The following is a 24,999-nucleotide window of genomic DNA, read 5'->3' as shown; positions in this document are numbered from 1 at the left end:
TCTCTTCCAGGTTTCTTAGCAGAGGGAAATGCCATGGCTGATTTGTTAGCCATGCCAATCCAGCACACACTTCCTAATGTTATTGAACAAGCAAGAATGAGCCATGCTTTCTATCACCAAAATGCACCTGCTTTAGTAAGAATGTTTAACATCTCTCAGAATCAGGCAAAAGCAATTGTTCAGTCATGTCCAGATTGCCAGAAATTAGCTATACCAGCAATAGCAACAGGAGTTAACCCTCGAGGCTTAAATAGCCTGCAGATATGGCAAACGGACATCACTCAATATCAGTCATTTGCAAGGTTCAAACATATACATGTATCAATAGATACCTTCTCAGGAGCAATTTTTGCTTCTGCACATCAAGGAGAAAAAAGTAGAGATGTGATTAAACATTTCTTACAAGCATTTGCATCCCTAGGTATTCCTCAAGAAGTCAAAACTGACAACGGACCAGCCTACATTTCTAATAAATTGCAAGAGTTTTTCAAAACTTGGGGTATCAAACATACCACAGGTATTCCACATTCTTCCACAGGCCAGTCTATTGTAGAAAGAGCACACAGGTCATTGAAAATGATACTAGAAAGACAGAAAGGGGGGACAGAAGTGCTTTCTACAATAGAGAGGCTGAATAAAGCTGTATATGTTTTTAACTTCTTAAACAATTCCTTTATGGAGCAGGTACCACCAATTTTCAGACATTTCAGCAATACCAGTCAGGCAAAACTCAAGGAAAGACCACCAGTCTTCATCAAGGATCCAGAGACAGGACAGATTTCAGGACCCCATCCTCTTGTAACATGGGGCCGGGGGTTTGCATGCATTTCTACAAACACAGGTCTTCGATGGATCCCTGCAAAGAATGTCAAGCCACAAGTGCAGCCAATCCGAGAGCAGCAGACGGCACCAGAAGAAGAATGCACAAACAACTGAGCCACGGATAGAAGCAAAGACTGTTTTCTAAGTTTGCATTAGTTAAAATTGTTTACAAGAAAGTTTTGCATTGAAAAAGTTTTGTAGTTATTGTTGTGATAAAAAAGTTGTTAAACCTACCTCTATGTAAAAGTCACACATATAGCCAGAAATTTGAAGCCTACCTGGAAAAACACTTCACCAAAGTTAAGATAGAGAATTGGCAGCAAAAATTATTAGCATTCTAATCTATACTCCTTTCTCCTCTTTCTTTCTAAATGTATAGTAAAGGGTGAGATGAAGGAGTGTAGGGGGATGCCCCCAATGAGAGAGGGACAAACTAGCCTTTGTCCCCCAAAAAAGGAAGAAAGCCCAGAAGTTTCTCCCAATGATCAGGTGAAAAGCCACCTTATAGGACCCCAGAGACTTCACTAAAACCTTGGGGTCACCTAATTGGATGAGAGCCAAAAGATCCCGCCTGGGCCATCAGGTAGAAAAAGAGAAGACAAAAGAATGACGAGGCTTTTGTGAAGGTGTTTTACCAGGAGCAGACCTCTGTACCTGGATCGGATTTTCTGTTTATTGTTTTTCCTTTTATTAAACAGTTTGGTTTCCAACACTGCAGCAGAAGCCATCCTGCTCATTATTTGCCTCCAAAGGTAATAGCTGAGCTATCCTTTGAGTGTATTAAGTTTTCTTTTAAAGGCTCATAAAACCCTGGCCCGACGAAACAAAACTTAATACTAATGTAAAACAATTTGTTCAGTAGTTGCCCAACTCTGACCCTCATCAACAGCTCCTGCAATTGTTCTAACCGCATATGAGCCATGAATTTTCTTAAGAAAATATCTACTTTAAACACTAATACCTTGGTCAAGTAACTAGTTTTAAGAAAATGCGACTGAACCTCTTACTGTGGATTGTTTTGCTCTCTAATTTCTGGGCTAATTTCCAGTAATCTCTCTACATATTTTTTTTAGTTTCTGGACTAAATATTTTACATGAATATTAATTGGGCTGAAACTCTTGCCCACTTAATTAACATTAATATTTTCAACTCAAATCTGAAAACATTTTCTTTCTCCATAGTAAATACATAAAAAGTAATGAGGAGTCAAGGAAAAAGGAAGAAAAACAAACATTACATGCCACTGCTGGTTACTAAGAAACAACTGAAGAAGCTGAACCAGAAGATATAAAACATTTATACTTTAAATATCACGTGAATTCTATAGAATGTGTCTACTGATATGTCTGTTCAGCATAATTTACAGGGAACTGTTACTAGTGAGCAAGGACAAAAAGCATAAAGCTTCTTGTGTTCATCCATGTGTTGAAAAATTTGAAGGAAAAGTAATATTGCACAGATGAACAAAAATTGACAAAATTATCTATAAAATCCAGTGTAGTTCTCATACTGCAGAAATTCCAGCTTTGTTAATTCACAGTCAAAATTTAGTGAATAAGAAAAGAAATTATTCATGCATTGCTCCTTGTTCTCTAGAACAGATATATTTTAACAGGAATGACTGCACTTCATCTTACCAAAATTACACTGATGTTATGCAAACATAAAAACACCTTCAAAACAGTAGAGGTTTTAGGCTATTTATTTGGCTCACAACCTGCTTGACCCCACTTCATGATGCCTTGCTTGCCCACAGTAACGTGCTGCTTGGTTCCCTTTCAGAAGGAGTCAAGTGGTTTCCCTGATGGATGAATTCAGTGGTTGTATTTGCTACTGGGCTTGGGTCAGGGCCAGAGCCAGCACCCAGCTCAAGAACCAGCACACCAGGCTGTCACACATCTCCATGTCCCACAGCATGTAATCATCCTTTCCCTTCAGAGCCATCAGTGGTAAAAATCTAATATCTCATTAATTTTGTGACTTTGAACTGGAAGAGGAAAAAATTAATAATTTTGTCTCTATGCCTCAGAGGCACCACAAGAGGTCCAGAAAAACCCCTCAGAATAAAGGTTGTGAAGTGTGCGTGCAGCAATCCCATCCAGAGGATTCTACCTTTTAACAAGTGTAGACATGAGCTGCTCTGAAACAATTCCCTTGAGGGCAGGTTTCTTCTACTTTTCAGGGTAATCCGAAAAGCCCATGTGAACTTGCCCAGAATACTAGCTACCTTTTTATTTGAGTGATGGACAATTATTTTTACAATGTACTCTGTGGTTTGTAAAGAAAAAGCCACACAGCTTTACTTTGGATCTGAAATACTGCAGTGGCAGGGTTATTAAGAGATCCCCTCACTGCAACACAGGCAAGGGTAATACATCTTTTTATCTGCCACCACGTGTATACCTACATCAAACTAAGCAGCATCTGTAAATACATAGTGCTTTATGTTCTGTTTCCATCTAGCAGCACAGCTGTACTAGAAATAAACTCTAACAGCTTTGATAGTGTATGTGATGGATTGCTGTCATCACAGGCTTTGATTTTCTAGAAAGTGTATCTGAAGATCAGGTGTATCTGAAGCCATATTTACAGTCTTGCAAAATGCAAGATTGGTACGCCAGTACTAAAGGCAGCTTTACCAGGTAACATAGACAGTGTCATATCAGTTTCAGGTTTCTCAGAGAGCCAGTTCTACACTCAGTAAACCCTCTCACTCAGAATAAACCACCCTACTTAGTACCTTGTTTTCATTAAAATTAGCGATGACAACTCCAACAAAAAGGGTCAGTCCAATCATGCAGCCAAGGAATACAAAAACATGGATGTAGATTCCATGGATCTGAATAGACAGAAATGAGATTAATAGTTAAAAAAAATAAAACCCCATCGTTATTTGTTGCAGAATTCAAAGAGTCTGATGTGTTTCCTTACCGGCCCAACACGATGAATGATAACATCTCTGACTTCCACCCAGCCTTTTAATGACAGAACTTCAAATAGTGCCAGCATTGCGTTGCCCACATTATCAAAATTAAAGTTCCGAGGATTTGCCCTGAAATGCAGTACACAAGTAGGTGTAACCAGCAGTAAAGTTGTTCTATTAGTTACCTTGATTCTTCATAGTCTAACATTTAAATACTTTACAAAGTTGGGGTGAAAGCCTCTGAAATGTATCAAAGCTCCATATCAGGAATAAGAAAACAATAGCAACAGCAATAAATATGTAAACTTAATGTTTTAGATCCCTATGTATGTTTTATTTTCTTGCACAGAATCTGACTGACAGCAACAAAACTTATGTTCAAGGCTGGGCTGGACAGGGCTTTGAGCAACCTGGTGTAGTGCAAGGTGTCCCTGCTCATGGTAAGATTCCTTCCAACTCAAAACATTCTATGACTCTATGTTGCTGCATTTTAAAGCTTTTGCCAATGAAATAAGAAAAATACATCACTGATGGAAAAAATTGATCTGATGGCATCAGCCAGATTCTAAAATAAATTTACTTGCAGGAAATAATTCACTAACCCACATAAAAGATTCGGACTCCATGGTCAGTGAGATTGTTTAGAAAATGCTGTTCCTATTTCATTATCATGAGGAACTGATAGCATAAAGCAAAACTTACTGAGAAGACACACCTTTCATGGCTTTCCTATACAATGTCCTCTGACCTTTTTTATCAGTTGATAATTCAAGAGAATGTTTCCAGATGAACATTAAAAGCACTCTCTTTGGGCTAGGTTAGCACGTTGCTCTGTCTCTACAATCCAAGCCAGATAATCCAAGGAGCCCAATGACTTTTCAATAGTTTATAAGGTAAATAATTGTATTCCAGAAGAGTTATTAAGTGTTTGGTCCTTCTTGAATCCAACCATTCAGTGAAAAGAGAGCTCTCAGATGTAGATCTTTTTAATGCAGTCCTTATTCTGACATCTGGCTCTTGAAAATCTGGCCTGACAGCCAACAGGTGGTATAAATGTCTTTGTGGTAAAGCATTTTTCTGCAATAACAAAACATTCCCCAAAGTTTACAGTTATGCTGATTAAGACAGCTTTTACTTATTTCTGGACCAAGCTGAACAGGACTGAATTTGCTTACTCAAGGAAGAATTTTCTCTGAAGCATACAGAAACAAAGGCTTCTGCAGATGTCAGAGTTTTACTGACTGTTCAAATCACAGCACACTATTTCTTTAGTGTAGGGTGGCTCTGAATCTACCACTGCTGGCACATTCTTTATCCACACACATGGCCAATTAAAATAATTGTGGCTGTTAAGTTGATTTTGCAAAATGCCAACCAAATGAAAACTGTAAACAATTAAAAAGAGTGAGTTTCGCCTCTTCAGGTGCTGAAAAATATTAAATATATTAGAATACAAATGAAAAAATATACATTAGCTTTTAAATGAGTTTTACTGCACTTCTGCACCAGATAGACCACAAGGACTCCCTGCACTGGAAAAAGAAAGAAACTTATGGCTGACATGGTTGATGGACATAGAAGATAAAGGCTGTTTTTAGACATGATATAATAATTTGTTTTTATGGTAGCTGTAGGCAGGTTAATTTCCATTTCTTTTCCTTCCCATCTTTTTCTATTTATTCTTAGATTCTATTGTTGCTTTATGGCTCTCAGGTTGCCTTTATAATAGTACTAAAGAATAACTAAGTGATGATACTTTTCAAGAAAATAACTCCCACTGTAATAATAACCAAATCAAATAAAATTCCTATATAGGTTCAGTACGAAGAGTGTTTTTTTCCTTCCTTTCTGGTTTATGAAATGGAGGTCAAGTCTGAAAAATGACATATATTTGGCTTTTTACTAAATATGCCAGAATTTTTACTCTTAGTATCATTTGAATTACAATAAAACCTCTCCATCAGTGATTTAATGTCATCACATTTGAGCCATTTTTTATTCACCAACAGTTGCATTTTTGAAGAAACATAGGCCAAAGTGTAGCAACTCACCAGACTCGTGGCACCCAAAATCCAGGCTTTTTCTCTCCAGGTCTTAACTTTAAATTGAGATTTTTGGAAACACTTACATTTATTCTGAAGATGCCATGACAATCCTCCTATAGTGAAATAAACCACAACCTGAGATTAAACAGAAGCCTGTGAGAGATGCCAACATGCCAGCATTAACAGCACATTTGCCATGATGGGAAAGCAATATGCACAGCAATGAAGGGGTTTTTATGCCTGTGATTAATAGTCATGGACTTTACTGAAAGGTGTCCCATATACGCTTTTCCTTCAGGACTGACAGTGCTTTTCAATTTGCAAGACTACAAGGCCTTTCACCTCTTTCCTAAAGACCACTGCTCTCTTTAGGTCATGATGGTATTTCTCCAAATGGAGTAAGAAACACAAATAACTTTCTCCCTGTAACCCACATGGCATCCTCACTGATTTGGACCTCTAGCAGTCTAACCTGCTTTTCAGTTGTGGACCTAGAAATGCAAAAGCATTATTTTCCATGATGAATTCCATGTGCCATCCAGTCCTTTGCAGGTAACATGACATTCATTTGACAACTTTTTTTTAAGACAGTCCCCATTATTTGGACTTGCTTTAGTTTATATATGGAAACCCATCCTTACCCTCATTTGCTGACCTCTTAATCACTTTTTCCTCCATCATCCTGCTTCCGAACAAGAAAGCACCCAAGACCTCTGTTTCTCATATCATAGCTCTGATTGCCCCCCTTGCTCTCCCTAGCAGGCAAAAATGGCACAACATACTATCATCTTGAAACAGAAAAGCAGTTCTTACCCTAGAGATGATGTGAGGGTCATTGCATTTAGCCAGTTTTCCAGCAAACAGCTGCACTCCAAAACTTGCAAAAACAAGCATTAATGTCAACAAAAGAATAGAAACCTGCAAAGATGAAGTTGGACTTGTTAAACTCTTCTTATGCAGACTTGAAAAAGGGGGTCAGCTTCCTTGGTGAGCTGCAGGGAGGATTGTTTTGTGGTATAAACCTGGAGATATGGCTTTGGTAACAGACTTGTTTCTTTAGGTTCTGGCCCAGTAACCAGGTGTTGTGTTATATTAGTTTTATTTTTAACATGCAGATAAGGATATAAGCTTTCTTGCACTCATGTACCACCTGGCTAAATTCTGTATGCATTAGAACTGCCACTCGCTTTAAAGGGATTGTTTGAGTACTTGCATATGTGCTACTTCTGTTTTGCTGATTCAGGCTAATTAATCTAATTAAGCCATTGAAAGATATTTGATTCCAGGATAGCTCCAATAAAGATAAGTATGAGCAAATTAAGACGTAAATATCTTTAATAGAATACAGTAGTTATGAAATGCCAATTGCCAAAGCCAGTTGCCAATGCCAACTAGCTTTATACTTTTTGTCCTTGCTCTATTACTGTCTGCAAATATTTTTTAGCTTAGTGTTTTATATCAACCTGACCTAGTAAAGCCTTCTGTTAGGGAATAAGATGGCTGTTGCTTAGGCTGACCAATACTACATAAGGTCCCAAGACAACAGATTATGTCTGATCAAGCAATCACAAACTCCACTGTTGTTCTTGTTACTGTAAGTATGGCAATGATCATAAAAATAACAGCAATGACATAAGAATGAGATCCAGATCTGTGATGAACAGCTGCATTGTTTTCGGCTGCCTCTCAAGAAGCTTGAAGGTAGAGACCTGCAGCTCAGAAATCAGGTTTTAGTTTTGTTCTTGCAGTTTCCATACACTACTTCTCATATTCCTTGAACAACCAGAACTGTGAAAAAGGGGCAAATTTTCTTTCAGTAGTCTTCCTGTGTAATTATGACTAAAAGTATGCTAAACAAGTAATACAGTTTCTAAAAGAATTATTTTAATAGCTTTACTCAGTATGATTTACTTATATTCTAATTTTTAGCCTGTTTGGTCATCTGCAGTGATACCACAATGAAATGTAAACAGACAACAATGGTGAAAAGAATAGAAAACATGAGTTTTATATCAAAATGTTATCTTATTAGTCCTTCATATATTTTCACAAGAAAAAGGAATAATTGGCACATACCAAAAAAATTTCCTTGAAGCCACTAAACAGCTCTCGCACCACTTTCCTCATCTGAGGGACCAGTTTGAAGATTCGAAGAGGTCGGAGGCAGCGGAGCACCATTAAGAGCTGAGCTCCAGATTTGGCAGGGACGTTCTGAGGCATCCAGCACAGGAATATCAAACTCACCTGGAGGTGACAGGACAGGAAGAGGCAAAGTAAGGTCAGGCTTACAGTGTCTTACTTGGCATAGATACAGCACAGAAGGGCAATGAACTTCTCTACCTTAAAATTGAAGAGTAAGGCAAAAGAGATCTAATTTAGAAAAAGGGCTTAGATCTCTTATGTCCTGGCTTATTGTCCTAACTAATTGGCATCAGCTTGTCTTTGTCTCGCCCTTTGACTCAAAATCCATTTTATATGCTTAATTAGATGGAATAGTTCCAAAAGGAGAAATCAATTTGGCTGACTCAGAACAGGGACACAAACTATATTCTTGGAGCAGGCAGCATTATTTCTCTCCCTCCTTCGCATTTCAGAGATTCTGTCCTGGAACTGAAAAATCTTCACCTGGAAAGTCTGTTAACAGTTTCCCTGACAGTTTTTCCTACCACTTTGTTACAGGCATAAGCTGTTTTGTCACCATGTGGTTTCATTACATGAATGTTATGTTTTTGGAAGTGTTTTCAAACAGCATTGTAACCTAAACAACCTCTGACAAGTGGTTATTGATTTACTGTCTCTTAAGTGCTTCTTATTTTTTAAAAGCCAGTGTTATGATAGGGTGACAGAGGTGAGAGCATTACAAAGAAGAAAGTGCACAAAAACTAGAGGATCAAGATGAGATCACCAATTATTTAAAACTTGATATAATTTGTTAAAAATAAAGTGATAGAAGTCAGCCACCCTTCCAAAACAAACAGATTTAACAGTTCTGCTGACTTTTTTCCACAGTCTTTTAGGATCACTGCAGACATATTTGGAATATTCAAACTACACCACCGAAATTTTTCCTTCAGACAAGCAGAGGGATTGCGAGATTTCAAGAAACTAAAGCACACAGGAATTATGCTTACTACAGTAGGAATTTTGTACAAGTATGCACATTTTAATTTATGCTAAAAATAGAATCTTTGATACAAATTGATCATGACAAATTTTATGCAGTACATCTGCCTGGCGGATTAATCTCTGAAAGATTTAATCTAAATCCATCAAAGCCATTTTTCTCAGTAATTTCTTAAGTTAGAAAATATTTCATACTGTACTGTACTGAGCACTGATTTTGACACATTCTACGGTGTTTACTATTGTATGTGAAGAGGAAATGGACTCCCTCGTCTTGTATTTTAATGGAATGCAAGAGATTTCCCAGAAACTCTTGAGAACTGTTGAGAAACTTTTTTTCCTGAGAACCACTACTGATAGATATGGGATATGGGTTTCTTTGCTTTCTTCTATAGCAACACCAGCAACAAAGATGTGCCCTCTGTCAAATGGTAAATGGTTTTGAAACACCTTCAATAAAGCAGGAATACAGTTGAGAGGGGAAGAAGCAATTAATATCTATGAAACAGGTAAAATTAAGACTCTCCTGCATAAAAAGCCTGAAATGAGCTCAGCGCTCTCAAGTTTACTCTGAAGGAAAATCAGATCTGACACTTAAAACACATCAATGAATAAAGAATTAAAACGGGCCATACAACAACCCCACACTAAATTGCCAGGTGTTTATCACATCCATTTATCACTACTATTTGTATCAGGGTACAGAGACAAACTTCTTCACACTACTACACATTTACATAACCAAATATATCAGAGTTAAGAATGCCACAAAAATCTTCCATAAATATAAGAACTTACAAGATATATAAATATGTCCATAACTCCTCCAAAGTCCCTAATGACAGCTGTTGGTGTAAAGAACAAGCCATCTGCCATAATCTTCAGATTAAGCTCAATGCTCATGAATATTACAAAAACATATTCAGCAATCTGAAAACAAAAGCAGAGAACCATCATAATTTAGGAACAGACAGTGGAGAAAAACAAGGTGCCTGTGGTTCAGTAACTGTAAAATGATTCAGCGGCAGTACCTGGAGTGTTGGAGCATGCATAACTCTTCTAAAAGGGGATTCGAACATCATGGAAATGCAGGAGCATATTGTCACAATGATCATGACCCAGTCCAGGTAAGTAACCAAACCCAGCAAGTCACTGTGAATGATACATAAGGAAATGCCATTACAGAAATGCCCAGAGCTCTGTGTACTTGCTTTGTGCCTACACTACAGTTCAATGCTTTCCTAAGAAAAATAAATTGAGCTGAGAAGTGTCAAAGATTTCAGTATTTCAAAAATGCGTAGTAAAACTAGAGAAGTTGCATGCTAGTGAAGAAGAAAAGTCTGATTAAAAATCCTCATCCTTCTCCCCAAACAACTCCATGGTAAGAAAAACCTTTTTTGAAAAAGAAAAAAGAAGACATACACATGTGCATGCACTTTTACACACACCCATGCACGTGTGTGCACACACACTTATACTTCAGGCTTATGACACCAAGCAAAGTTACTTTTGCAGTGCTTACTAAAGCTGATGGTATTTGGTATTTTTCACAGCTCCAGTAACAGGATCTGTTTTAGAACTATAAAAAAAAAGAAAAGATACAGTCATTTACCATTTTATTTTTGTCAGCATTATAATTATACCATACATCCATCAACTCCAAGTAATTTCTGTCCAAAATCAAGGCTCCATTTTATCCTATCTGAATTTTAAATGTCTGTATAAGTTTCATTTAATTCTATGCAATTTCAGTCATATTATCAACACAACTAGGATCACTTTAACTCATTGCATACCTGTAATTCCTCTATGATTCTTTGAACTGACACACACACAAACATACACACACACACACACATGCACACACATCCTTCTACAAGCTCTATGTCTTTTATTACTTATTTAATCTTTTTCTGACTAATATTTTTAGATTCTCAGTATCTGAATTTTCCCACGTAATTACTGTGCTCTGCCTGCCATATCCAAACAGCCATTAGGCAGTCAAAGGGTAGAACCACTCTATAAGTAATATGCACATATCTAGGTGACATAAGTTAACTTCCTGCTGCAACAATTTATCAATTTCATACAAAACAGAATGATTGCTGCAGGAGAAGCTACATGAACACTTTCCAAGAAGCCTTCCCTGACCCACTGGTTATAGGTACTTTACTTATCTTCCAACTCCCACAGGAAATCATGCCAAGACAGGATCTGCACTGACATATCCTATGTTTCATTGGAGAGCTCTAGCCATTGGGATGTGAAATTGCCATTACTTCCTTGCTGTTCTTAAAGTGAAAAATGGACTGAAGTGACTTGAGGAATTACCACCAGAAAGATTTCATGGTTATGAATTACAGGAATGCACAGGACATCCAAGGAGAATGAAAAACATCTTCCACAGACCAGGTTCATCGACTTACACCAGTAAGCACACAGAACATACTGGATTAGGTGCCTTCCCACTGAAGCCACTGACTTTTGCTTCTTAAACTCTTGCCTCTCCCTACATTGTACATACCAGCATTCCTTAGCCTTTTTTTCATCAGAAGAAAATATGCATCCTATCAGTTTCTAGAATATCTTACTTGGTAAGCTAGATGGGATAAAAAATAAAGCAGGGAGGATTTAAGTAAACGAACAAAAAAGACTGTTAAGAAAATCAGTTTATTCTTATAATTCCAAACATTTTATTTAAACTGTTTTAGTATAAATATCCTGTTACCATTGGGCACTTAGAAATGTTAAGAGGCACTGACAAATACTTGCTAAGTGGATTTGATTGACTGTGTGTTGTTTTTTTTTTTCTGTTTTAATTTGCAACTGCTTCATGGACCAGTGCACCACAATCAAGTTAGCAGTTGCATAGAAAAGTGGGGATGTAGCTCCAGGACATGTCTCTACAAAGATGGCAGAAACTAAATGTAAATATGGTTAAAACTGAGACTGTAACCATCCTGTCAGGCTAACTAGAAATAATTTGTTGAAGGGCACAGAGAAAATCAATGGTAAAACAGCTGCTGAAACCAGTCCTTCTAAGCACCAAGCCTATGGCCTTGAGCTATCTGATGTCTTACATTGCTCTATGCAAGGTGACATGCATTAACCCTTTAAAATCCTGGTGCTAGCAAGAGACAGAGGTTTAAAAAAAGAGTTATGAGATGACTTTATAGAAAGCTGCTTGTACATGGATTTTTTTATCTGCCACACTCACATATAACTACAGCTTAGTTGCTGAGTCTTCCTGGTTTTCATTTGGTTTCAACTTTTCTCCTTTTATCTCCCACAGCTGAACACCTCCCCAGCCCATTCTGAGTCCCTTTCTTTGGACTACAGAGTATTTGTGTGAGCAGAGGTGCAACCCATTTCTCTTCACTTTTTTCTGTTCTATGAGTAACTGTTGGTGTATAAAAACTTCTTGCCTTATGATGAGAAATAAGAAGGGAAGAGCAAGCTGATTCCCAGACATCTACAAGTGGGAAACATTAGCCTTTCCCTTCAGCTCATGCCTGCAGTTTCCCCACAGTCTTGTCCATCTCAGCATCACAGGCTGCTCAAACACGTCTGCCCTAACACAGCATTTTATTGCTTCCTTTCATCCAGCAGCAAGATACACCACAGATACTGGCTGCCAGCTTGTGTGGTGACCACACTGCATGCAGTTTTCCTTGGAAAAGGAAAGTTAGAGCTTGTTTGAGGACGTGGAGGTAAGGACCCATGGAACCAATGTTGCTGTGAAATGAACTTACGCATTAAAGCGAGCCCGTACCACCACTCGGCAGAAGTTCCTGAATCTGTGCTCACGGCCAACTATGAAAAGGGGTTTATCAAAATACGGGTGATTTTCCCGCAGCTCCTCCTCCTGGACTTTCCTTTTGAAAAAACATAAATTATTAAGTGTTACACATCATCCCTGGCAAAAATATCCCTTACACTTTGTTCTTTTTTTCATGTTGACTCTTAATACTTTTAACTTCATACAGAGAATAGTTAATACAGAAAATGTGCACTCAGACTTTTGATTTTTAAATACCTTTTCATTTCAGCTTGTTCTTTTTTTTCTTGGATCATCTTTATCTCACTGTCTTCTCTCTGTGCATTTCTGTATCTCACTGTGTTGGAGTGCTAGAAGCAAAATGATTCCTTTTAATCGAGGTCTAAGGGTTGTTATTTTTTAATGTTTCAGATGAAAGCAAGATACGGTATTTTACATAGAAATATTAAAATGAAAGATCTTTATTTCCAAATGTACTGCACATCAACTCAGTCAAGCATATTGCACAGTGTTTTCTATCTACAGCATAAGGCTCCTTATTTTCATCAAGGTTAATTTCAGTTCTAATTTCATGCTTGAGGCTCCATTCAATCTAACTTTTAACTTTAAAAACAGAGGTCCTGTAAGACCAGCCAACCTCTCTGAACTGGAATGAATACAATCAAAGTTACTAAGGGCGAAGCCAAGTCTTTAGACACCCTTTCAGCTTCTCAAGCCTGCTGCATGGCTTCCAGGCTGCGAGGCATGCAGATCATACAGGTAGTGACTGCTGAGCACAGGGATGAGGGAGGGAGGATGCTGTCTGAGCTCATGCAGTGGAGGGAACAATCAGCACTACTATTCATGAGGCTTTGAAGCACTCCTGGTGGGGTAATGCTGGGGGTTATCCTTACTGCTAGCTACAAGCAAAGCCACATCTGCTTTAGTTACCTTTAAAGACTGGGATAGTTTGGAAAGGGGGTGACAAATACTGTATCTTGAAATTTCATTGCCACAGAGATCCACAAAATATCATATGAATTTGCAGAAATGAAAACTCATTTAACTGCATGAAATTACACCACAGTGAAATCCATGATTACTATTCTCCCTTTCAGTCTTCGTCCCTTTGTCTGACAGTTCTGCTGCTTGGAAAATATTGCTAAACTTCCATCAGAAATTTTGAACTGCTGTTTTCCCAGCCTGAGTGATTTCTGTAATTCCAGAGTAATGCTTTTTAAGGTGTCCTGGGTAGCAATTGTTGTGTTCCTAATACAGTGTCTACAGATTCAGTGAATCTATCTCAGCAAGTGTTCCAAAACCATAAGTCTATCAGTGACATAACCATGTCAACTATTTTGAGAATAATTCTAATGCAATTACAGCACTTGTCTTATGATTTCCTTTCAAGATTTGAAAAGACAAATTGCAAGCAAGTTCATAAATATAATTATTCCTACGCAAGCATTTATTTGATAGCATATATTCTAATTTCTTATGTTCTCAAACTGAAAACAGCATTTCTATGAGGACTTACATCTTGAGTCAATGTTTCAAGAGATTTTCCTCTGCTGATTCGCTGGCTGTTCGAACCATGTCTCAGTGACCTGAAACAATCATAATCAATTTAACAATACATCTCAAGATGAAATTTTGACCTTTAGAAGATGGCCATTATAAAGCACTTCTCTCCAGCCACCCAATATCTTGAATTCTTATCATTTTTCTCTTGCTAACTTCAAAAGCTTATATGCTCTTCAATTGTTTTCAATCTGGTCTAACATAAGCCAATTTCTGTCCTTCTGATCTTTAAATTGATAGCTTTGTAGTTGGCAAAGGAAACGACATTTGAAATAAAAAGCCATTTTTTCCATTTATACAGTACAATGAATTTCATTATGGTTACAATAAAGAATGTAGAATTCAGCCCTTTGTACAAGTAAGTAGTTCTGGCTTTTCACATTAGGGATTGCTCAAATTTAATTACCTTTGCCACCTTTATTTTAAGAATATTTTAAAACCATCCCTTTTGTCCATTTTTACCTGCGTTCTTGTCGTATATGATGCTGGACACTAAGTATTGACCTTTCCTTTGCTGGCTGCCCCTCAAATGATCCGCTCAGCATGCGTTGTCTAGTGCAGGCCCTACAAAGAAATGTAAAGATGATGACACAAAGTTTTTGGTATAAATGATAATTTCAGAGGTAGCACATTCAGAGAAATCATCTTGGCTTTGTGGGGAACAAGTACTTGAAGAACAATAGAGAATAACAATACAAGAGCAATGGACTTTCCATGAAAATATTTCCCAAGCAATGGACCCCCACTCTGCAACACAACCAGTCATCTGATAAAACCTTCTCCATGCCTTAGCAAGGACCATCTATGACTTTTTTTCAGTTTGCTGTAAAATATTTGGTCCCTCAAGACTTCACTGAGAGCAAAAGGCATCAAGCAGTGCACTAAACCATCAGTAAAACCAGTTTCTCAGCAATAAAGAAGGGAATAGAAAAGTACATCAGCAATTTTAGTCCCTTTCAGGGCTATACATACACACTTAGGACCTAGAACATAACCTGAAGGGTTCAAAATAACTGGAACCATATCCAGTATGAAATGAAAAGCTGCATATTGCTGATATTCTATAATATAAAATGTCTGCTCTCTGGGAATGCAGTCAATTTGCAGCACTTTGTTGTGTGGGTTTTCTCACTTGTTTGCCCTTGGTTCATTTTGTTTTCTGCTTAATTTTGGCAAACACATCTTACACATTTTGGCAAAAATTAGTATTTGTTGGCCAGTAAGTGTGCCACAGCTAAACAGAGCATGCATATCTTTTCTTGATGGCTACAGTGAAATTGATTTGCTTGTGAAAAAGAGAAATTTCCACTCAAAGAGCTCAGACAGATCCCTCTGATGGCTGAGAAATGGGATTTCAACACTGGAAACATGTTTTAACTTTCCAGAATGGTTCAATTTAAAGTTTACAATATACACTCCTTATTGCTCATTTTGTGTTATGAGATCATTTAGAGAAACACAAGACCCAGCTGGTAATATTCCATACTTTTTATTGAACTGAATCCTCATCTTTTTCTGAAAAGATGAAAAACTGATACACCCTTTCTGTAACCACTCTATCTGCCAATCTGTAAGGCTTAGATAAATGCCTTGACAGCATGGCAGGATCATGCTTGATGGCAAAAGGTGTCCATGGCATGTTCTTTCCCCACTGTGGCTTTGTTTTTCACTCTTCTCCACTTTTTCTCCTTCTTTTGGATTTAAACACATAAATGATGCAAGTAGGAATGCCAAGTGATATCTGGAACAAAAATAAGAAGCTTAGAATGCTTGTCAGTGTCACCACTGCCAATCAGATTAGCATGCTAGAAAAATACATTGTGCTACAATTGTTATAGAAAGCATCAGGTTACACTACACTGAACTAAAGCATCATGACATATAAGAAAATTACTGCATGTCTTATAAAACATAGCTCATCTTAGACAAATCATGAACATTTTAATACCAAAAGATTTAAAGCATTATATTGTGGAGGATGATAGCACATAATACTGTCAGAAACAACCGAGATACTTGAATACCTTTGCAATTTTTGATTGAATAAAAGGAAAGAAAAAAAAACTTTCTAAAAATACATCCTATCTCACTCCATTAAAATGACAATCTAGTTTTTCCCAGAAGAGACAATGAAAATTATGGTGTCTGAGTTCTGTATACAGGCTTCTTGGTGTAACAAAGAGGCTAACTTATCTCTTTTTTCCCCTGTAGATATAAATGATTATGCTCTGCTTCTAATAGCCAAAAATTATTTTCTTGACATCAAAACGTAACTTGTACATCAACTTTTCATGCTCTTGTACATAGCAAATTGAATTCCAAGTTACATAAACACTTAGTATTCATAATAAAAGACAGTTTTAATCTCAAGCAATAAATTCTTTACCTGAATAATAAACAAAATGGCTTATTTGATTGTTAATAATATTGTGAAATAGACATAGCCATATACTATGGGCATGCTATGGCAGAATGGGCATGCATAAAAAGTAACACCTGCAAAAAGACTTAGTATTGTTCATGATCTCTAAAAAAATTTGTATTTAGCCTTTACATCCATTGCCTCATTTTCAATACCTCTGGAATCCCTGCAGTTCTTGTGAAGTCAACAGAGAAATAATGAAATACCAGTTGTTTAGCACAGAGATCAGAATTTTTTATCAAGTAATTGCAAAGAAACATTTATGTATTTCCAGAGAAGAAGAGCTGCTGGAAAGTCCTTGTCTACTTTTGACAGCCTCTCTCCTGGCATTCTCCACTTTTTGGGAATTACTGCCTTTGGAATTAATCTTCCTTGTATGAACTCTTAGTAAGAGCCATGATTAGTTATCCTTTTGACTCAGAATCTGGGTAATTTTCAGCTGCTTAGACACTGAGAGCTGCATATCTTTGGGGACTTTTGAAAAAGATGGCAGGTGCTATGGATTTTTCAGAATTTCAGAGTTGCCAGTTTTAAAATCTGCAGTAGGGTTTGAGTTCTCACTGTAGACATGTACACATACAGGCTTCCTCCCAGTGTCTGCCTGTGAGCCATGTCTCCAGGCATTTAGCCAGCTCACAGCCAGTGGGGATGTAGGGCCCAATCAAATTGGCTGTACAGAGGTGGCCAGAATCACCTGCCATGCCTTGGAGTATTTTGTTTTGCTTCCAGCTGCTGCTCCAGCAGGGTACAATACCCCTAAACATTGGTGTATTACCTGCCATCTTCCAGAGGATGTTTTGGACATCCTCTGGCATCTAACACATTACTCTATGTCTATATGGGAACAACTTCATTGAATGCTTGGTGAATTAATTTAATTAATGATGTTTGGAAGGTAAAGTGGGCATCTAAAGACAAAGACAAAGGCAGCCAGCTAAAATCTCACTGGGCTCCATTACCTTTACTGATTAGACCTCTGTCAACTAGATGGTGGAGTTCATCCCTTAGTTGACAGGCAGACTTGGCTACCTGTGGGGTTGAATCCCACACCAGGCACAATCAACATGCCACAGTATTAAAAATTCAGTCCCATGTGGTTTGAAAATGGGAGTTTTTAAAAAACACTTTTCTTGCTTTGATACATTTTAATGTAACTTTAGCTGGTCAGAATCTTTTGACTTTCAAACAACAGAGGCAAAATTTAGCTTTTTAACAAAAACTGCCATTTTAGCTAAAATTGCCCTTTTCATCTTCTTATACAACCTCTCTGAAATATTAGATAGATTTATTTTCATTTGTGGAGGAATAAGGAAGGTATGAAACAAAGGAGAAGAGACAAGAAATATCTCAAGCTTCTGGACCTTTTACTCACCTTGCAGAACTCTGAACACAATTCAGCAGCTGCAAACCATATGCTCCAAATTTGCCTTGAAAAGTGCAACTGTAATAAAATACCCTGAAGAGAAAATGCAATTTCTTAGGCAACCAGAAAGCCAGGTGAAGTTCACACAGAACAAGACAATACTGGGATACCATGTAGATTGTATCACCTAGTTTGTACTACCTGCAACCAATTAGGAAGTCCACATTTTTGAAGTCCTTCAAACTATTTCATGCTTTGGAATTCCTGAAAAATAAGTTGTGAACAGAATGCTCAAGTAACGTTCTTTGACCAAATGTAAAATGTTAGAGGTTTTGAGCAATAATTCAAAATACTATACCTTTCATGAATATTCTGAGGTCTCTTGCAGAGGGTAAGAATGTGGCTCACACTTGGATTTTTTAGTTAGGCATCCTTTCAGCAACAAGTGTTCACTCATCTTGCATTCCAGTATGACACTGCTTTAGGGTTTTTTTCTGTATTTCCATGTGTGAGTATTTATATAGTAATTGCAACTGCATATCTTACTATGTACTTTTGCTGTTGTCCCTGAAACATGCTCACACTGAAGCCTTAGTAGTGTGGGGCACTTCAGTGCAGCTTTCAGCATCATTCAGCACTGTTTTCACTCTCTAGGACACTCTATCCTTACTAAATCTTTCTATGCACTCATTATAATTTCACAGAACTTGGATTTAACTATGGTTAAATGTGACAGCCTAAGATTTAGGGGGAATCTATCTGAGAAGCGTGGTAGTGTTTCGTCCTTTCATGTATAAATTTAATTTAATAAGACACTTTTTGAATAGCAAGCACAATGCACATTTTTACCACATCTATTCTACTATTCTTAGTGAGAAAAATATACTATTTTTAAAAGAAATCTGAACATGGCTAGTGAAGTAAAATTGATTATTAATGCAACTTGGATAAGTTTTTTTTTCTTTCCCATGTTTTTTCTTCTTTCCTTCCTTATGTCTCTAAAGCAAAAAATCAAATAGTCACTAATTTTCTTTAGTGACTGCTCAGGCAGCTGAGCTATAGTAAGAGACTTTCTTTCCTTTAGCAATTTCTATTGTGATTATCATTCTTGCCTTGTTGTTTCAGCTTCTCTTCTCACAGATGTTTATATAATAACAATTTTTATTGGACTGTAGAAGAACCAATAAAAGCAATGCAGAAGAAGAAACCTCAAGTTGCTATCCAGTCTACTGCCTCTCTCAAAATGGGATCAATTCCATACCTGCAGTGCTGGAGACTCCATAGTCCACAGAACTTGGCTTCACAAGTGTGCTTTGCAGTAATCCATAATATAGTGTTCATTTGGCACAAACCCCATGAAATAGAGTAACTTCTTTCCAACAGATATGTGCATTCCAGTATTTCTTTTTGTTTGTCTTTGCATCAGGCAGGTGAAATCCAGTGATATTGTACACTTGTAGAGATTAAGGAAGGTGGTGACTAAGTCTCGATGTTGCAAGGGTTGACAAAAATCATCAGCTGAACTTACCTGGAAGATTTGTTCTGAGAAATGCATGGGGTCAAACCCTCAGAGTTATGAAGAAAGAAATCATACTCTTAAGAGAAAAACCATAAGATATATGCCAAGAAATTTGCTGTGAGTCAGAACCAAGTAATACAAGGCAGTTAGTTAACAAAGGCAAATTCCTAAGACAAAGGTATATCTTCTAGGATCATGGAATCATAGGATCATTTAGGTTGGAAAATATCTTTGCTCATTCTCTGTATTAATGTTCAGGGAGATTTTATTTAGAGATAAAATTTATAGCTTTCCTAGAAATCACTCTATTTTGCAGAAATACTTGTATGAAAAAAGTCTGAATTATCTTCTAGCATATTCACAAACTAGAATAGGATCCTTAATTCAAGCAATTCTTTCTCCCCTTTTTTTCTTCCCCACATGCCCCAACTCCCACCAGCATTCTCAATTAAAATAAAGATAAATTCACTTTGTTTATGAAATGGAATGTTCTACTTAAGCATGAATTATGTTACTCCCTCAGGACCAGAAAACACATCAGACAAATCTTGTCTAGAACAGTGAAAATCCTATTGCACACCCTAGCATCAGTTTATGGTTTGACAATAGCATCAGCTGTAATGAAAAGCAAATAAAAAGCAGCTCATTTGGAAAAAAAACCCCAACGTTTCAATGTTTCCCAAACTGTCACAATATATATTTTATATATATGTTGTAGTCCCTTCCCTGGAGATATTCAAAAGGTGTCTGGATGTGGTTCTAGGCAACTTGTTCTGGGTGGTCCTGCTTGAGCAGGAAGATTGGACAAGATGACCTCCAGAGGTCCTTTCCAATCTCAACCACTCTCTGATTCTGTGAAGCATGGTTTAAAGCACACCAGAATCAGGTTTTGCACTATTGACACTTTGAGTGTGTTTTAGACTATGTGAGATCACTTTTAATTTGCTAATTTTCCCCACCATTCTGTGCTGTTTACAACTCATCCTCAGCACTGGAGAGAACGAACTGATTTATACACACCATTTTGACTGGACCTGCTTTACTCTCTCTACTTCAGAAAGCCAGTGGGACTAATAAAGACTAGACCCCATTCTCAGATAATGATCCAGCAAGGAATGAGGGTAAGGAGAACCACAGGCACAAAACTTGCTTTTAAGAGAAAAAGCTGTGCTTGCAGCAACACAGAGTGAGAGAAAAGTGTGAAGCACTGAAGATATGCAGGAGAAAGTAAATTCGTAGAAGTGGTTATTGCTGCTGAGGGAAATGCACTGTAATTTTCAGAAAGGAATGGAGCTGTTTGCAATTCAGAGGCACTATTAAAACAGATCTTGTTTCAAAAAAGTTGTTCTAAAAGTCTCTAACACATACTTTATTTCATTTTTCAAGGTTGAAGTCTCCACCTCAGAATGGATTTATGTGAAGAGTTAAGGCCTTCATGCTTTGCCACTGGCATGGTGATGCAAAGCACTGATCAGATTCCAAGTACCAGGACAGTAGTTTCTACATCCTTGACTTGGTTCCCATGCCTAATCATATAAAGACCTCAAGGAGGAAAGGTGAAGGTGCTTCTAAACAAGGATGTTTGGAAATGAGACACCTCCCTGGGGCTGTGGCAAGAAAGCTGCAGGAAAACAAAGATACCCAAGACATCAGTTTTGCTGCATAATGTAACAGCAGATGAGCGGGTGAGACACCCAGGACTGAGTCCATGAACCACCTCTCTTGGTGTTCAAGAGCTATTGATGTCCTTCTTCCCCATCTTGGGGAAGAAGATGTCAAGCTGCAGTTCAGCATATAAAGGGAATAAAGTTTGGATAGAGAAGGATGCACAAGAGAGACATGAAGGTACCTATGTGTAATGCATGGTCCTTCTATACAGATGAATATTGAAATATTCACAATTTGATTAAAAAATAATTTGGCAGGGTTTAAAAAGTAGGTGGGGGGAAAGGTCAGAGGTGGACTTAGGCTGTAACAGACTAAAAATTCCCTTTCAGCACAGCAATTTAATCAAGCTGAAGTTGCCCATGGGCAACTTTACTATATAGAGGTATTGCTTTGAAAAAATGCTTCTTAATTCAGGTAGATAAAAATGAAGATTATGCTGGAAGCAATCTTTTCAGAAGGGACATTCTGAGTTATCTTTTATTGTTCTTGGCATAAATGCCATTTCCTCTTTTGTCAGATACTCTGAATAGCTGAGAGTCATCTAATTTTATGAAGGACTTCACAGCATTTACTACTAAAGCAAAAATAAGAACTATAATCTCTCATGTGTTGAGAGTTCGAATTTTCTTGTGTTACTTAAACTGGATGTAAAGTTTTAGCTGTAAATCTTATCTCTTCTTTTCCTGTTTGTAAAATTTCCTAGCATCAACAGTGCTGTCACTGTCATTAACATGGAAACACTGGCAGTGCTCAGGACCAGTCAGCCCATCACTGGCAATCTCTATCAGTTTGCACACCAGATATGCCATGAACACAATCTTCTTATGCTGGAACAGATGCATTGCAAGTGAGATCAGAGCTTATTTAATGTATTTCAGTCAATAACAAGGAACAACAAACTGTATTTGTTCTTTTTCTCAGTAGAGAGAAGACTCTGTAAGACTCTTTGTAAATGACGACTTACAAGCAGCCCAAGAAAGCATTAGAGGACACATGATCCATGTTTTTGTTACTTGACAGAAGTTCTCTCCTTTTCTCTGTGCTCCTCAAAGTTTATTGCTGATGATCCAGGAGACAGATTGAAAACTCAGTAAAGGTAGATAAAATTATCAGAGTAAATAGATAATTAAAAATAAAATAGTAAATTAGTAAATGAAAACTTTATTCTCTGCCTCTGAAACTTCAGAGGAATTCAGGTGAATTGATAAGAAGTCCTTTTACATACAAGTCTTTGGCAGAAACCATGATCTGAAGGACCAGGTGGAATTCAGCAGGATTGAAACTGGCCGGACTACTTTCTGGTTCTATCCTTCTATCTCTGAGAAATTAGTGAAGTCCAAACAATGGTTTGCTCAGATTCTCTTCCCACTATTTCAGACTTCTCCTGAAAAGGAGGACGTTCTGTACAGACGGGAAAATTCTGAATTTCAATTTCCAGAATTTAATTTTTTTCTCCTATCTAAGAAAGAATGTCGCTTCTATGATATCAGGGATTAAGAAAAAAAATGAATATGTACAAGTAGGGGTTTTTCTTCCTTTGTCTATGTTTTTCCTCTGCAGTATAGTGTACGAAACACCCCAAACAAACTGACATTTGTGGAACCCTGGAGGTGTCATATTGACATTTCACGGGTCCCATATAACACAGAATTTCATTACAAATGTTTTACTGAAATACTGCCAGGATGCCAGTATCTAAACCTGTATTTTTAGAAGTATTTTGCTTAATCTATCTGTAACAGCAATTCCTGTAAAATCAAGGCACACAAGTGAAAGAAATGCTTACAAATAGTGCACTAAATTTTGTTCAGATTGAATACTTATGGTATTGCATTTACATTTATCAATAATATTTTTACAATGAGTATTCATTTGAATTAATAATTGTTTATGTTGTCATTACACAGGTTTAAAGACAGAAAAAGTTTCATGTTAATCTCTACAGTTCTCCCTGTGCTGTATTCTTACAGGGCATTAAAAAGAACCAGAGCTGGAACCAGAGCTGCAAAACTTCCCAAATGGTATTCAAGAAACTTCATCATTCAGAAATCACACAGAACCCCTAGTTCACTGCTCCTCATAAAACATTGCCTTACTTAATCTGTACTTTTTAGATCAGTATTCTTGTTAATACTGTGTATTTACCTGGGACCTCTCACTGACAAAATGCAAACATAAATATAAAAACAGTGACCTATAAATTGTTTCCATTATTAATGCACCTTCTGTTGAGAACAGTCATTCTAATGTAAAACCAACAGTGGCATGAAAAACTGCAGCATGGAGTTACCTAAATGATAACTTCAGAAATGGGTCTTGGAGACTTAGGCTTGCATTATTCATTTACAGTGCTGAGCAGTTATTTGATATGGAATACCAAAAGGAGTGATCATTATTAAAGCATTCAGGAAAACTTTCTACAGAAGTCATGGTTCTGAAATCTTCTTCACTGTCCAGGTGGTACTTGGAACATGACTAGCTGTAGCCTATGCTTTTTAGTGCACAATCCCTGCAAACATTTATGTGCAGATATTTGCAAGAACTGGACTAGAATTCTAAAATAACACCCCTTAGGAAGAAACATGGTTAATTCAGAAGGAAGAAGTGAAAAGAGCTGAAACACGATCTTACTGCATGATACAATTGAAATATATATTGAAGAAGTACAATCCCTCTCTTTTTGCTGTTCAAGCTTATAAAATAGCCAAAGAGCAATTTATCTTTGCTAAAGAAAGCAACAGATGTACTACAAAGGGATACACTATTATGAATATTATACATGCAGTAACATTAGTAATAAACAAGGTTGTATGAAATCAGATGACAGTCAAAACAATATCAAATCACATCTGACTCTTACCTTAGAATTTTATTGATTGCTGTCTCTTTTTCCAGAAGGTTTCTTGCTCTGATGCTGAAAACAGATTTACGGAGCTGTAAAATTAAGAAAAAGACAGAAAACTTTTCAACAGTCTTAAAATATAACTTGTGCATGTGACAGAGCAATTAAACATTATGATGCTGAGTGCATAAAAGGGATGGTGAAAACCAATCAAAATACTTATGTACATCTTTTTTGCCTTCCAATCCCAATTGTTAGGCAGTTCTGTGCAGAAAGAAGTATATAGTTTTGCTGGCTAGCACAAATTTGCTTTATTACACATTTCTTCTCCAATTGGCCAAATAACACTGTTTTGCTACTCCTTTTCCACTTTGGATTTTGACTAGGCTGGATCATACTCTGGAGATGCCTTGATTGTACAGAAGAGCCAGCAAGCAAAGCTCAGATGTATCATTTCAATGCTTTTTTTTTCCCCCACAGATGCAGATAAAAAAATGTGTTCAGCAAAATATGCTTATGCTTGCTTCTGGTCATGAACAGTTTCAGGAATCTTCTTGTGAACAGGAGGTCCTGAACGTGAAATGAAAGGACTGATGAAAAAACAAGCAAGTGATTAACAAACATGGCAAATCAAAGAGCAAACCACAGCTGAGGAATTTAGCTCAGGAATTGCACCTGTGATGAACAGAAAGCCTCTGGCACATTGTAAGACTTGAATCTGTCAACTGTTTGGAGATCATTATCTTGAAAAAAATGGTTGAGAGAGATTTGGAAACTCTTAGCAATCTGTGTCCTGCTTTTGATCAATCTGAAATGGAGTCTTTAAGCACATTTCTTTACATTTACTAAGACACTAGCTCAAATCCAGTCATTCAACAAATAATTTTGCCAGAACTTCTCTGATGACTCATATTGACTCTGAGTCACAGTAAG

At 37.2% G+C, this 24,999-nt stretch overlaps 1 protein-coding gene across 9 annotated transcripts in view; it reads right to left on the bottom strand.

The window, feature by feature from the left end:
- Positions 1 to 24,999, bottom strand: part of NALCN (sodium leak channel, non-selective) — a 234,197-nt gene that overhangs the window by 25,850 nt on the left and 183,348 nt on the right. For 8 of the 9 annotated variants that reach the window (XM_064408338.1, XM_064408339.1, XM_064408343.1 and 5 more), the window contains 13 exons: positions 24,085 to 24,158; positions 14,715 to 14,816; positions 14,209 to 14,278; positions 12,951 to 13,042; positions 12,667 to 12,789; positions 10,437 to 10,493; positions 9,946 to 10,066; positions 9,713 to 9,844; positions 7,868 to 8,035; positions 6,605 to 6,709; positions 5,798 to 5,904; positions 3,755 to 3,875; positions 3,564 to 3,662 (listed from right to left, as the gene is read on the bottom strand). In XM_064408338.1, coding sequence (XP_064264408.1) covers positions 3,564 to 3,662; positions 3,755 to 3,875; positions 5,798 to 5,904; positions 6,605 to 6,709; positions 7,868 to 8,035; positions 9,713 to 9,844; positions 9,946 to 10,066; positions 10,437 to 10,493; positions 12,667 to 12,789; positions 12,951 to 13,042; positions 14,209 to 14,278; positions 14,715 to 14,816; positions 24,085 to 24,158 — 1,371 coding nt within the window. The remainder of the gene's footprint in view (positions 1 to 3,563; positions 3,663 to 3,754; positions 3,876 to 5,797; positions 5,905 to 6,604; positions 6,710 to 7,867; positions 8,036 to 9,712; positions 9,845 to 9,945; positions 10,067 to 10,436; positions 10,494 to 12,666; positions 12,790 to 12,950; positions 13,043 to 14,208; positions 14,279 to 14,714; positions 14,817 to 24,084; positions 24,159 to 24,999) is intronic. The other variant, XM_064408342.1, reaches the window with a different exon arrangement.

The sequence above is a fragment of the Passer domesticus genome, chromosome 2, assembly GCF_036417665.1.
Source record: "Passer domesticus isolate bPasDom1 chromosome 2, bPasDom1.hap1, whole genome shotgun sequence".
Lineage (NCBI taxonomy): Eukaryota > Metazoa > Chordata > Aves > Passeriformes > Passeridae > Passer > Passer domesticus.
Note: the sequence above shows the minus strand (reverse complement) of the source record. Positions and strands in the feature narration are given on the sequence as shown.